Below are 15,744 nucleotides of genomic sequence, written 5' to 3'. Positions count from 1 at the left end.
GGGAAAATTTTTAAGATTTGGATATTCTAGAATCACTATCCAATATCAATTTGTCTGAATAATTTATATAAATTATGCAGATTCCACAGATTTGAGGGCATTTATTTTTAAATATATTGATCTAGCTGGCAGTTCATATGCCCCAGGTGTATCATATGATTAGAAGATTTGATTTCCAGAAAAGCTAGAAAGGTAATTTCAGCTGTTAGGTATTTTCCCACCTCGTACTGGGGATTGAGCCCAGAGGGGCTTTCCCATTGTACTATATCCCCAACCCTTTTTATTTTGAGATAGGATCTTGGTAAGTTGCTGAATCTGACCTCAAACTTGCTATCCTCCTGCCTCAGCGTCCCGAATTGCTGGCATTATAGGCATGTGCCACTGTGCCCAGCAGAGGTGTTGTTTTTTATTACAGATGATAGCAAGGTCTTGGAGCAGTTTAAAATCTCTCTTAAACTAAAGCTAATGCTGAAACTACACAGAATATCCAAAATGAACTGTAGTAGACATCTGACTCTCAGGTTGCTAACTCTCATCATTACTTGAAGGTTCTCTTTTCGGATTATCCAGGCCCATGGCTTTCTTCCCTCTTCATGTTTTTGCATTTCACCTCAGAGAATATTCACAGAGGAAAAGATAAAGACAAAACTCAACCTCAGTAGCTTGTTCAGTCTAATTCTCACACTAATCATTTCTCAGCTATCTGGACCTACCAGATAAGTCTCATATTTTTTTTTTTTTTTTTAGCACTGTCCTTTTTCAACTAAAAGGTTCTGACAGCTTTTCTTACTGTGTTTGGGGTGTGGCACATCTACCTTACATGAGGTACCTTCCCATTAAGGCATCGGGGTGTAAGCTTCACGACGATTGGAGCTTTGTTCAGTGGTGAAAACCTGTACCTGAAACAGTGCCTAGCACGTTGTAGAGTATAAGTATTTGTTGGGTGGGTGGATGGATGGATGGATGGATGGTCGGACGGACGGATGTGTGGATGACTTCAGAAAGGTGGTGAACTAAGCAGCCATTGATAACTTTTTTTTTTTTGGCCTATAACTTTAACGTACTAGGAAATGACCAAACACCCCCCTCCAAACAATCCAGTTCTGAATATATTTTAAGTAATTTATAAAACTGCATTAACGTTCATTATTCTATAACGTGACAGTAATAAACTGTTAAGTCTATGTAATTGGGCCAGAGGTTATGATCATCTCTTGTTCACTATTCTATATCTAGTGTTTAGAAAAATGCCTGGCATGGAGTTCAGTGCTCAGTAAACGGTTGTTGAATGAATAATAATAAATTGGACTGCCCGTTTATAAATGCTTTGAATTGGTTGTCAGCATTCTAAGACAGGGACATTGTTAGATATTTTCTTTAACCCTTATGGCCTTTCTCTTCTCATCTTTGTTAATTATGTAACAGGTTGGTTTAAGGGTTCGAAAAGATTGTCATTTCGCCAGTAAATTTATTCTCAGTTAGTTATATAGACATATTGTCTTTGGACGATATGGAATGCCCTTTTTTATTTTCACTTTTGTCCTGTTCATCTACCTGACAGTAAATATGTTATGTCCTCATCAGACAACCAAAGGTAACCACTCTCTTACTTGCCTGTCTTCTCCTTTGTGTATAAAGAGGGACTCAAAAGTTGATTTTCAATGGATTTTCACTCTCCTGGCCTTCTCCATTTCTTCTTTCCACACCCCTTGCTCCAGCCGGATTAGTGAAAGTTTTATTTTGTTGCATTAGTTTGAGTGAGGAATTATTTGGATGTTATAGCTAAAGAAATAATAAGCTAGTTGCAATAAAGAGAATTTTTTTAAAAAATGGAAATCTCATGGAGCTTATGCCAGAAAGTAAATGTAGATCTCATAGAAACTGAAATTGACAGTGCATTGAGTTTGCACATTTATACCCATGTTCTGCTCTCCTCTCTACAGACCAGCTTCCTACTCACAGTTCTTCGTTTTTAAATATTTACTTTTTTAGTTGTAGTGGAAACAATACCTTTATTTTATTTATTTATTTATTTATTTATTTATATGTGGTGCTGAGGATCGAACCCAGGGCCTTGCATGTGTGAGGCGAGTGCTCTACCGCTGAGCCACAACCCCAGCCTCTTCTCAGTTCTTGTTGACTCCCACCCATTAGCTTACATGCGGTTGACATAGCCCCAACTCAGACTACAATTTTACAAAAATTTAAGAAAGAACTACATGGGGGAAGAAACAATGGACTCTTTGGGATCAAAATTTACTTGTGATTATGTGTACTACATAAATGACATTACCTGGAACTTATAATATTCATTCCATTTTCTTAACCATTATCCTTTTAGAGCAGCACTTGAATGATTTAGAGTTTTCCACTAGGGATGTAGGGCTGGGGTTGTGACTCAGTGGTAGAGCGCTCACCTACCATGCGTGAGACACAGGGTTCAATCCTCAGCACCACATAAAAAAATAAAGATCTTATGTCCACCTATAACTAAAAAGTAAATATTAAAAAATGAATAAATAAATAATAACCATGCTAGGGGCCAAGGTCGTGGTTCAGCGGTAGAGCACTTGTCTCATGTGTGTGATGCATTGGGTTCAATCCTTAGCATCACATAAAAATAAATAAATAAAATAAAGGTATTGTGTCCATCTACAACTGAATAAATATTAAAAAATTAACTCTACTAAAAAATTTTTGCACCTGTTTTTTCCCTTTGAGTTTAAATTGAGACATTGAGTCAAATAATGTGAATATTTCAGTGCTTTTTATACATAAAAGTATTGTATCACCTTATGAGGTCACTAATAACATCAATTTTCCTTACTCAGGGTTCTCTGGAAACTGTATCGGCTGTGGAGAAAGAGGATTTCGGTATTTCACGGAATTTTCCAACCACATTAACTTGAAGCTTACCACCCAGCCAAAGAAGCAGAAGCACTTAAAGTACTACCTAGTCAGAACGTCCCAGGGTGTACTATCAAAGGGACCTCTTATCTGCTGGAAAGGTACTCCACTTTGAGAAGGGCAAAGGGAAGGAAAGGGAATCTTATGATGGTGACAAGTGATCCTTACGGGAGGCTCTGTCTTCTGAGAAGGGGGTGGCATTCTTAGGGAGGGGAATGGACACTCTCTTGCTCTTCTATAATTTAGAAAGGAGAAGATCTTCACATTTCAGAGGCTCTTTTTACTTTAAGTTCTTAGGTAGTTGTAAAGCACCTGAATTTTTGTATTTTAATTTGACCAAAGCATGCTTAGAATAAACAAAGTGGTCTTCATGATACCTGGGAAAATGCATTTACTTTAAAGTTGACAGAGTTTTGTTTCTTTTAACTTAGAAAGAACTTAACTACCTTATCTGTAGAAATGAATCCAGTTGAAACTTCACATCCTCATGTGTTCTATTATAGGAGTTGCCACAAGTTCTGCTCACTGTTCTAATGCAGTAGAGTATCTAATCCTTATTCTGTTCAGCAGTTTTTTAGATGCTGAGATTGTTTTTCCTCTGTAGAATAATTGTCTATAATGTTTCTGTTTCTTGCCTATACAAGATGTTTGCCCAGCCACGAATAAATCCAGATTACAATAGAAGATTTGCCTCTTAGTCCTTCACCAAAATTATTCTTTGTCGCATCTGTAGTGCTGTTATATAATTCCTTAGGAATGGCTACCTGTTCTAAGGTGGATATCATCAGAATTTAAGGCTGGCAACTGTTGAATCATAAGCATGGTGAATGATAGATAATTCTTTATCCTAATAAAATCTAAATAATTTTCCTCTAAAAAAATTAATTTGAATGTCATGAAGCTTAATAAAGGAGTAAAAATAGGATAAGTATCACCTATCTACTTTTAACTTTATCCTTTAGTTTTTGTTTTGGTTGCATACGATGTTTTTAATTTCTTATTTAGTGCTCAGTGAGAATTTGCTTTTCTAGTTTAGAATGATATTTGTTTATAACAGTTGCTCTTTTGAACTCAAGTTGTATATGTATATATTCACAGATTAAAAACATTATATATATGCATATAAAATACACATAATGTGAAGATAAGGTTTTACGCCAAAATACAATTGCTCTTCCCATAAGGTCATAGCATAGATGCTTGAGAAAACTGCCTTCAATTTTTACATGTGTCTCATAAACTGGAAACCTCTAAAGGACCCTTTATAATTAACTTTGTCATACACAATCATTTATACTCCTATTTCGCATGCTACTTTCTGAGACTAATAGAGTATAATGTGGTTAGAACTTACAGTCCAACAGGCTGTCATGGTATTTACCATCTCCCTGAATCAGTACAAAATACTATTAAAATATCATACCAGAGTCCCAATAATATCAGAAAACACAAACCTTGGTATTGCATCATCTATAATCACTTTGAGTATCGTCTACATATTTTCTTTAATAAGACTTGGAAATAACAAGAATTTGAGCATTTCTAACTTTTTCTGTTCTACCTATACAATTTCTCTTTGCTTCTATGTTTGGACATAAGTTAAGACTGAATATAGAAGGTTGAAGGGAGCCTAACAAATTCTAGGTTACCATTATAAACTTAAATAAATCCTGTTCAGGAGACTAACTGGTGTTTGTAAAGTTTGTTGTTGTTGTTGTCTTTTAAAATTATCGATAATTTTGCCTCTGTCTTACCCAAAAAGCTAGCATCGCTTTTTTGGTTATGCGTATTTTTTCCTAGGAACTAGTCTGCAGGGAACTGAGGTCTGATTGTTCTTCGCTTTTCAAGCTTGACATTTGGGCCCTAGGAAGAATTGTGCTCACTTTTGTTGAACTCAGGATTAGGGGAATGGGATCTCTAATAAAGTGGCTACCACTTAAGAAGCAGCAATTTGTTTCAGAGATTTTTATGTACTTTTTATTCCATTCCAGAATGTAGAAGCCGACAATCCTCTGCTACTTGCCACTCTATTAAACCAAACTCTTCAGTGTCATCAACTGTGACTCCAGAAAATGGGACAACCAATGGATACAAAACAGGATTCACTCAGACAGGTATGGGGTGTTTTCTGTTGTACTTCAAGAAGCAGATATATATTTAATGAAGCATCTTTGAACTTACTGCTGGCTGGTATGAACAGAAATATTTTTAAATAAAGGTATTACTTGAGTTTTATTTGGATTAGAACTCAGGCTGAGCATGATGGTGCAGAGCTGTACTTCCAGATACTCAGGGGGCTGAGGCAGGAGGATCAGAAGTTCAAGGATAGCCTGGGCAACTTAGTGAGACCCTGTCTCAAAATAAAATAAAAATATCTGGGGATATAGCTTGGTGGCAGAGTGCTTGTTTAGCATGTTAGAAGCTCTGGGTATAATTTCCAGGACTACAAAAAAAAAAAAAAAAAAGGAAAGAAAGATAGAAAGAGGAATTAGAACTCAGGAGTGAGATGGTCAATCTGTGGATAACTCAAACTCAAGTCCCAGCCACCCACCAGTGTTAGACAAAGGAAAAAGAACTGGCAGTTGGGAGAAAATTTAGCTGAAGCATACATATGATGTGATGAGGCGAGTCTGATACTAGGTAATAAGTGGAAATTGAGACATCACAGCTTCCAGGTGGTATGTACTGGGGACATATTCATGAAGACTGAAATTCCACAGTAGGATTCTATGTAAGCCCACAGAACATTATAGGAAGTCGTGTATCAACTGGGATACAAAGTAAAGTCCTAAGGTAAGATTGCAGATCGTAATGGATGAATCCAGGACATAGTTTCTAGTAGTAGAGATAGGGGCAAGGTTACAAATAAACAGATAAAATCTTAGTACCTCAAACTAGGTTACAATATCAGGGCTGGATCAACAGAATGGCTGATCTGATGCTGAGCAGATTAGCTACTAGTTCAAGGCATCTAAAAATTCTTCTAGTATAGACACTGGCCCAGGCCCTCAGGTCAAAAAAAGATTCCAGTTGGGACTTCATGGCTCCAAGTGGCTGAAGGCTGTCGGGGCTGTAATTGAAAAGATCACTGCAGATAGTATTTGAGAAAATTACCCAGAGTCAGCACAGTTATTTCTTAGGCAAGAAGTAAAGTATTTAAAAGTGTTTGTGAATTATGTTTTCATTTCACTTGCTTTTTGTGAAGTACCATTTTACCCATCTTATATTCAGACTTCATAGGATATGTACTTAGCTAGTGTCCACTCAACCGTAACAAGTAAAAAGAAGGCTCTCTTCATTCACTAGTTAGCTTGCCTCTTTCAAATTTAGGTGTGCTTCTGATGAGCTGGAAATTGTTTCTGTTTTTTTTTTTTTCAGGATGGAAGTGATTATTAGCATATGTTAACAACAACATAAAGATAATAAGACTAACTTTACTTGGGGTACTTCTTACTGTGGTGGACAATGCAGCATATGGTGGACTAAGTTTACCTCATCCTGAATTAAAAAGTCCAACCTTTAAACTGTCCAGGATAGTTTTTGGTTGGTATTTGGTTCTTGGCATTGAAAGACTAGCCTTCATTATATTAATGACATGCCTACATGTCTCTTCTTCAATATTATTTTAGTAATTTGATGGATTCCATGGTGTGTTATCTGCCATTAGACCTTAAAGCTAATCAAATGTAATTTTAAAACTATAATGTTAAAAATTAGTATTAACTTCATTCCAGCAAAAACATACCAAATACTCATTATAATTTAAGAATCTTATCAGATGCTACATGACAAGGTTCCAGTACTTAACTAATGACTCCAGTGATCTAAAAAACCACTCATAGAGCGATCAAAGAAAAATAGAACAAGTTACCTTTCCTAAGAGGATGTATAAATAACAAATTGTACATAAAAACCATGAGAAGAAATCAAACATCAGTAAGCCGTAATATAATTTTAATTATATTAGGAAATATTTTTCAAAAATGAATTTTGTTTTGCAAATCAGGCTTTTGCAAAGATTCAGGCTTTAGCAAAGAAATCCTAAGTACCAGACTTGCACAAGAGAGGGAGAGGCCACTGACTGACACATAGTGAACGCAAGTCACCAAGTGTTAGCCCAGTGTCCCTTGTGGGAATGTAAGAAGTAACTTGACCATGAAATTAATTATTAACAATTTTAGATGAAACCCATAATGTTTACTGGAACAATTGCTTTTTTGATGAATTTATGTTTATAGATGCTGTAGTAATTTCTTCTGACACGTATTGACTATAATAGGATATAAGAATTTCATGTCAAATTTATGATAGCATTGCAAACATTAGGGTGTGAGGCATCTTCCTAACTGATTTAAGATTCACTTTTCTATCAGAGATAGTTTCTCCTTAATCTTAATCTGCAATTGGTGACTGCCTGTAATCAGTGTTTCCTACCCTGAAATGTATACACTGAGTAATATTTAAAGGAGTTAATTTAAGACTTACACAGCTTTGATTTGAGTTTCACCTGCCACACTATGGATATTTATTCTGGCTGGCTTGCCACTTATTCCTTGCATATTTTCCCACATTTCTATGTTATTAATATTTAAATTTTCATTACCAATTCCAGTGAAATATTTTATCATATTTACCAAAGGTAGCTATGTCTTTACCTACATTATATATACACATCACACACACACACACACACACACACACACACACACACACACATGTTTAAACAGGACAAGAATTCAAGAACAGATGAAAAAGAAATTTTTTCTAACTGAAGATCTTGAAATTTTCCATATTTTCTTTTAAAGACTTTGTTATTGTTATTCTTACAGTTTAAGTCTATGAGCCATTTAGAACTAATTTTTGTGTATGGTGTGAAGTGAGAGTCTTTAAGTTCGTCTTTTTGTATGTGGTTATCTATTGTCCTAGACCATTTATTGTACAGACTATTTTCTTCTCAGTGAATTTTACTTTAAAGTAACCAATTGGGTTTGGGATTATGGCTAAAAGTGGTAGAGCACTGGCCTAGCATGAGTGAGGCACTGGGTTTGATCCTCAGCACCACATAAAAATAAATAAATAAAATAAAGGTATTGTGACCATCTACAACTAAAAAAAATTTTTAAAAAAACCCAATTGACTGTAAGGATTTATTTATGGAAAAAATGATGGAATGAATCTTCTCAAAATTCAAAACTTTTCACAAAACACACTAAGAAAATGAAAATATGAACAACAACAAAAGACCCAGCAAAACACAATCTATGGAACAAGACAGAGATGCCCTTTCACCACTTCTATTTTACATAGTTCTTGAAACTCTAGTCAGAGCAATTAGACAGATGAAAGAAATTAAAGGGATTTAGATAGGAAAAGAAGAACTCAAACTATCACTCTTTGCTGACTACGTGATTCAATACTTAGAGGATCCAAAAAATTCCACCAGAAAACTTCTAGAACCAATAAATGAATTCAGAAAAGTAGCATGATATAAAATCAACACCCATAAATCAAAGGCATTTCTGTACGCCAGTGACAAATCCTCTGAAAGACTAGGAAAACTACCCCATTTGCAACAGCCTCAAAAAAAAAAAAACTTGGAAATCAACTTAGTTTCTGAAAGACCTCTACAATGAAAACTACAGAATGCTAAAGAAAGAAATTAAAGAAGACCTTAGAAGATGGAAAGATCTCCCTTGTTCTTGGAGAGGTAGAATTAATATTGTCAAAATGATCATACTACCAAAAACCATATACAGATTTAATGCAATCCCAATCAAAATCCCAATGACATTCCTCATAGAAATAGAAAAAACAATTATGAAATTCATCTGTAAAAATAAGAGATAGAGAAGAGGCAAAGAAATCCTTAGCAAGAAGAGTGAAGCAGGTGGCATCACTATACCAGACCTTAAACTATACTATATAGCAACAGTAACAAAAACAGCATAGTATTGGCACCAAAATAGACTTGTAGACCAGTGGTGCAGAATAGAAGACACAGAGACAAACCCACATGAATACAGTTATCTTATACTACACAAAGGTGCCAAAAACATATATTGGAGAAAAGATAGCCTCCTCAACAAATGGTGCTGGGAAAACTGGAAATCCGTATGCAGCAAAATGGAATTAAGCCCCTGTCTCTCACCATGCAAGGACCTAGGAATTAAACCAGAGACCCTGTGCCTAATAGAAGAAAAAGTAGGACCAAATTTTTATTATGTCGGATTAGGCCCTGACTTCCTTAATAAGACTCCTATAGGGCAAGAAATAAAATCAGGAATCAATAAATGGGATGGATTCAAACTAAAAAGCTTCTTCTCAGCAAAAGAAACAATCAGTGAGGTGAATAGAGAGCCTACATTTTGGGAGCAGATTTTTACTATACACACATCAGATAGAGCACTAATCTCTAGGATATATAAAGAACTTAAAAAATTTAACACCAAAAAACAAAAACAAATAAACCAAGCAGTAAATGGGCCAAGGAACTGAACAGACACTTCTCAGAAGATGATATACAATCAACAAATATATGAAAAAATGTTCAACATTTCTAACAATTAGAGAAATAAAAATCAAAACCATGATTTCATCTCACTCCAGTCAGAATGGCAGCTATTATGCATACAAACAACAATAAGTGTTGGCGAGGATGTGGGTAAAAAGACACACTCATGAGTCCCGGCGGAGTCGCAAAAAAAAAAAAAAAAAAGAAAAGAAAAGACACACTCATACATTGGTGGTGAGATTGCAAATTGGCGCAACCAATATGGAAAAGGGTATGGAGATTCCTTGGAAAACTTGGAATGGAACCACCATTTGACCTAGCTCTTCCACTCCTTGGTTTATACCCAAAGGACTTAAAAACAGCATACTACAGTGACACAGCCACATCAATATTTATAGCAGCACAATTCACAACAACTAAACTGTGGAATCAACTTAGATGCCATTTAGTAGATGAATGGATAAAGAAACTGTGGTATATATATACACAATGGAATATTACTCAGCATGAAAAGAGAATAAAATCATGGCATTTGCAGGTAAATGGATAGAGTTGGAGAATATTATGCTAAATGAAATAAGCCAATCCCCAAAAAACAATATTTTCTCTGATATGTGGATGCTGATCCATAATGAGGATGGGGGGCAGCATGGGAGGAATGGAGAAACTTTCGATAGGGCAAAGGGGAGGGAGTTGAAGGGAGGGGGTAATGGGGGTAGAAAAGATGGTGGAATGAGGTGGACATTAGTACCCTAAATACATGTATGAAGACACGAATGGTATGACTCTGTGAACAACCAGAGACATGAAAAATTATGCTCCATATGTGTACTAAAAATTGAAATGCATTCTGCTGTCATGTATAACAAATTAGAATAAATAAACCCACAAATCTAATAAAGCATTAGTAACAATAATTTACAAAAAAAACCTCTCTCATAATTCTATAATAAGATGTCAAAGAATCCAATCAAAACACATGCAAAAGATTTAGAATAGACATTTCTTCAAAGAATATGTACAATGACTAGCACATGGAAAGATGTTCATTAACATAGTTTTTAAGCTTATACAAATCAACCATAATGAGGTCCCACTTCACATCCACTAGAATTACTAGAATAAAAAAAAGACAGAAACAAATGTCAGTGGATGGGAAAAACATGAAACCTTTATATACTGCTTGGTATACAACTTGGCAGTTTCCAAAAAAATTCAATGTAAAATTCAGCAATTCCACTCCCAGGTATCTACCCAAGAGAAATTAAAACCTATTTTCTCACAAAAACTTACAGGCAAATAATTGTTTCAGCATTACTTATATAGTAAAAAACTGGAAGCAACCTAAATGACAGTCAACTCAGAAGTAGGTAGATACAATGTGTGTTCATACAATGGAATACCATGTAGCAATAACAAAGAACAAAATATTGACAAATGCCGCATCATGGATGAATCTTCAATAGCTTATGCTAAGTGAAAGAAACCAGTGAGTTCACATGTTATATGATTTTATTTACATAAGCTGTAGAGAAAATGTAAGTTTAGAGACAGGAAGTAGATAAGTGCTTGCCTACAGCAAGATGTGGGAATGAAGAAGTAACTGAAAATGGGCATGAGGGTTCTTACTAGGGGCTGAAAGTGTTCTAAAATTGATGGATGGTTATGATTGCACCACTTGGCAAAGTTACCACACACCATTTAATTATATTGAAATGGGTAAATTTTATGACATGGAAAATACATCTCAATAAGTACATAAAAGATAGACTCAAATACTGCCCTGAGAAAACGTGTAATCCTATTTCTCTTTTAGTTCAATACCGTCTAATTTATTGAGTGTCTTCTATGGGATGAGCACTATCTCAGACCAGATTTTGGAGTGTAGGGTCCTGCTATTAAAATGCTACACCTGACATATATTATAGCTGAGGTTTAGATTAAGCCACTTAACTGTTCTGTTTCTTTTGTTTCCTCATTTGTAAAAGCTGAAATTAACAATACCTGCTTCGCAATTTTGTGAGAGCTGACAAGCTTTGCTATCGTACTTGTGTGGCATTGATTCTCATTATAATTATTGGTTAATCATCTGTATTCATTCATATGCTAGAAGCTTTATGTTCATTTTCATTATCTCTGTATCCCTTGGTACCTGGCAAATGTCCAGAAATAAATATTACTTGAATTCCATTTATATTTAAATTTGTACTTAGTTTTGGGAGATTATTAATTTATTGTTGTGTACTATTTTTCCAGATAAAGATGATATGCTTATCTACCACTACAGGGCACATTTTTTGTCCCCTACCTTGTAGGAAAGGATAGGGATAAGTTTCCTAAGCTTCGTCCCTAAAACTAATAGACTAACTTTTTAAAGAGGGGCTGGAGTTCTGCTTAGTGGTAGAGCACTTGCCTAGCACGTGTGAGGTACTGGGTTCAATCCTCATCACCAGATAAAAAATGAATAAATAAAGGTATTTTGTTCATCTACAACTTTTAAAAAAAGGTTTTTTAAAGAAAACTATCAGGAAGGGCCATTACATAGTGGATTTTTTTTTTTTTTTGAGAAGGAGGAGAGGGATTCTAGGTACTTTTGCCATGGGCATTTCTGCATAGAACAATATTTAAAATTATGTTCTATAACTATGTTGGCATAAAAGTGAATCTGTTAAAATTATATATTAAGACATTTTCTACAGGGCTGGGGCTGTAACTTAGTGGTAGAGTACTTTCCTACCATGCATTGAATTCAATCCTCAATATCACAAAAACAAAACACTTTGTTCCTCTTCTAATTTTAAAATATTTTCATGATTCCTTAAAAGTGCCATGGACCCTATGTGCTGTGCCTAATGAAGTCAGGCTTGTTTTGGAGTCATAAGTATTGTCCATGAGATGGGATTTACCTCTCTGTGAGCCACTATAGGCTCAAAGTAACAACGCCCTTCCGGTTTTAGTCTTGTGTGTCAGAATGGTCATAACAATAACAAATGATGGGTTGGGGTTGAGGCTCAGTGGTAGAGTGTTTCCTTAGCATGTGTGAGGCACTGGCTTTAATCCTGAGCAACACATACATACATACATACATAAATGTATTTAAAAAATAACAAATGAGAGAGCTTTCCCTACCAAATGTCAGGCTCATAAAACTGGCATAAGAAGACACAGCAGAACAGAGTAAAAGTCCAAAAGCAGATTCACATAACTTGTATATTTCAGCTATGACTTACAAGCAATGGGAGCTTTCAATAAATGATGCTCTGAAATTGAATATCCCATGTGGAAAATGATTTACCACTTTGATATTTAGGGAAATTACATTAAAAAAATACGAAAAGCCATAATGCGAGAAGCCATTATACACATACCAAATTGGGAGTAATTTGAAGAATAGTAAACGTTGGCAAACATTTCAAGAAATAAGAACTAATGTACAATTCTGAGAGGAGTATTAATGGATAGAACCACTTTCCAAGTACTTTGTAACACATGTACATTTTCTAGTTTACTATATCTATAATCTGGCTAAAGAAATCCTGTACATGATCACCAAGAGATATGAACGGGACTATTTATAGCAGTGTTCTTCCCAATTGACTCAAACTGAAAACAACTCAAATATTCATCAAAAGAATGGAAAAGAAGAATGAATATATTTGTCTAATGAAATAGCATATGTCAATGAAAATAAGTACCTACATCCAGCACTATAGATGAATCTTAAAAATATGATGGTGAGCCAAAAAAGCTATTCACAAAAGATTCATTCCAATATTGTTTCCTTTCTATTGCATTTGTAAAAGGTGAAAACTAAGCCCAGTGATTGCCTCTGGGCAGAGGGAGGGAGATGGGATGGGGAAGGAGAGAAAGGAGGTTATTACTGACTGCTGGCAGTGTTTTAAATTTTTTTTTCTTTTTCTCCCCCCCCCCCCACTTTTTTTTTGCCTGTTTGTTTCTTTTTGCTTGACTTGGGTACTGCTTGTGTTAGCTTTTCATTACTGTAACAAATACCTGACATAGGCAAATTATATGGAAAAAAGGTTTCTTTTCATTCATGGACAATTTGGCTGTATTGCTTTTGGGCCTGTGGCAAGGCAGGACATCATGGCGTCGAGTGTGTGGTGCAGCAAAGCTGCTCACCTCACGGTGGTCAGGAAGCAACTCAACAGTGGGACTGTTACAGTCAAAATAATAGTTCAGTGTGGAGCCTCACGGGTGACTTTTTGTTCTCCAAGAAAGAAGGGGCAGGAACAACCCTAAGCAGAACTTGAAATGCCCAACATTTCCTTCCTTGCCACCTCTTAGCGTCCAAGAGTTTAATGTTCAAAACATTCTATGATGTGTTGTGTCCAAGCCAGGCCTGCCTTGCTCATGCAACCTCCCCCTTTGTTTCCATCCCCCTCCCATACACCTGCTCCGTCCCCAGTGACAGTTGTTTAGATAGCAGTTTTTATGAGAAAACATCATTCAACTGTCACTACAATGTAGCTGTGTTCATCTCTGTCCTCTTTGCTAAACTTCTTTCCCTCTCGTAGGTACAACCTTAAGGTCAAGGTAGTCAAAAGTTGCTTTAGCAGGTTTTTTCCAACTTAGTTCCTCATGAACACTCAATTAACGTTTTACCAAAAACAAACTCCTTTTTCTAAATGTGGTAGCACTTTGGGTGGCAAATTTTCCCACTCCTAACTAAACATTGAGAACATGTAGACTTTCCCTTTACATGTTAACTGCCTTCGGGCAGGGATTGTATCTTTGTATAATTTCTCCATTGTATCCCAAGAGCCTAGCGTCATACCTGGCACATTGAAGAGGCTCAATAAATATTTGATGAATGAATGGATGGGAGGGAAAAAGAAGAAAACCAATTATTGCTTCCTTCTGAGATAGGAGAGGAAACTAAGGGCCATAAATGTGCTTGGGAGACTTCTGTGAACAAAGGAATACAACTGTTCAGCAAGTATAAGGAAGACTTGCCCTCTATGTAGAAATGAAGACATTATAAATCATAACAGCGGGAGGTCATTTTCACGTAGTACACTACCCAGAACACTTAAAGCAATGACAAGGATACTGATACTCTCAGCCAGGCTGGGGAAGGTGAACAACCCTGTGACCTTTTAAGAAAGCAATTTGGCAATACATAAAAAGAATATTAAAAATATTTATACTCCTTGGTCTGGTGATCTCACTTCAGAGAACTTAACCAATAATACAACCCGAGAAGAGAGTTAACATAGTCAGTGCAATTTCCTTTACATTAACTCAAAAGGAAAAGAAACCTTTGAATAGAAAGAATTGAGTAAATCATGGTAATCATGAGTAAATCCATTAGTAAATCACACATGATGAAGATGCTAAAAAAAAATCACTGTAAACCCTGTGCAACTACATAGGAAACACTTCTGCTAAGTACAGAAACTAACATTAAGACATATTTATGTTTTATCATGTCAAAAGATCCTGTGGTTAAATCACAGGCATGTACTTTAGAAAAAAAAAAATGGTTTGTAAGAGAAGTGAGACTTTGGCATGTTTGTTTCTTTTTCTTAATTTTATTTTGTGTTTTTAATAGGTTAAACTTTGAGAAATTCTCAGAATTCAGCCAAATGTATAAGTCAGTAGCAGATGTCTTCATTTCACTAATTTCTCTTCAGCTTTCTTTGCATGAGCAGAAATAAAGGCCAGTGCCGAATGGAGACAAGTTCAAGATATGGCTATGGATAATGAAACCAGAATTTCAAATCTCTGTGCTCACTCCTGAACAATTTTAGGAGGGGGATATTTACTGGATAATAAGAAATGGAGATATGAAAATGGGTCTGTAAAATGTTCATGTGTCTCAGATTTCAAGAGACGAATGAGAGGGCAGAGAAGCAGGAAGCCAAGAGGGAGCCACCAAGAGTAAAGGATCAACTCAATATTTACTTTTGCCAAAAAGAAGAAAAGGAACTGAATTCACTCTTCTACCTGAAACAGCAACAAAAATACGAAATACATGAAAAACAGCCTCCCAGACACTATACATCAGGCAACAAAGGACAGCAACCTCTGAAAAATTGGCAACAATATGAATCTGACAATTGCCCCAGCTCACTGTCTTCAGAGAATCTTCTGTTCAGAGGGAACAGAAGATTCCTTGACTTGAGTAGAAGGAAATGGACCTACAGGTGAAGAAACTAATCAAGGCTAATAAAATGTATCATCCACAGGGATTAGAGGAAACTGCTCAGCAGTCAGGGCCAAGAACAGCGACTGTTCCCACCAGTCAGACAGGAAGACTGTAATCATTGGTCATTGAATAGAGAGTACTTAGGAAATTTTGTCCC

General features: G+C 35.8%; 1 protein-coding gene across 1 annotated transcript in view; it reads left to right on the top strand.

Annotated features, from left to right (window-relative positions):
- The window catches only part of Greb1l (GREB1 like retinoic acid receptor coactivator), a 249,918-nt gene that overhangs the window by 148,607 nt on the left and 85,567 nt on the right, over window positions 1–15,744 (top strand). The window contains exons 7-8 of the mRNA XM_077792249.1: window positions 2,832–3,008; window positions 4,899–5,021. Coding sequence (XP_077648375.1) covers window positions 2,832–3,008; window positions 4,899–5,021 — 300 coding nt within the window. The remainder of the gene's footprint in view (window positions 1–2,831; window positions 3,009–4,898; window positions 5,022–15,744) is intronic.

The sequence above is a fragment of the Urocitellus parryii genome, chromosome 13, assembly GCF_045843805.1.
Source record: "Urocitellus parryii isolate mUroPar1 chromosome 13, mUroPar1.hap1, whole genome shotgun sequence".
Classification (NCBI taxonomy): Eukaryota; Metazoa; Chordata; class Mammalia; order Rodentia; family Sciuridae; genus Urocitellus; species Urocitellus parryii.
The sequence above is the reverse complement of the archived record's forward strand: the minus strand, read 5'-3'. Positions and strand labels throughout refer to the sequence as shown.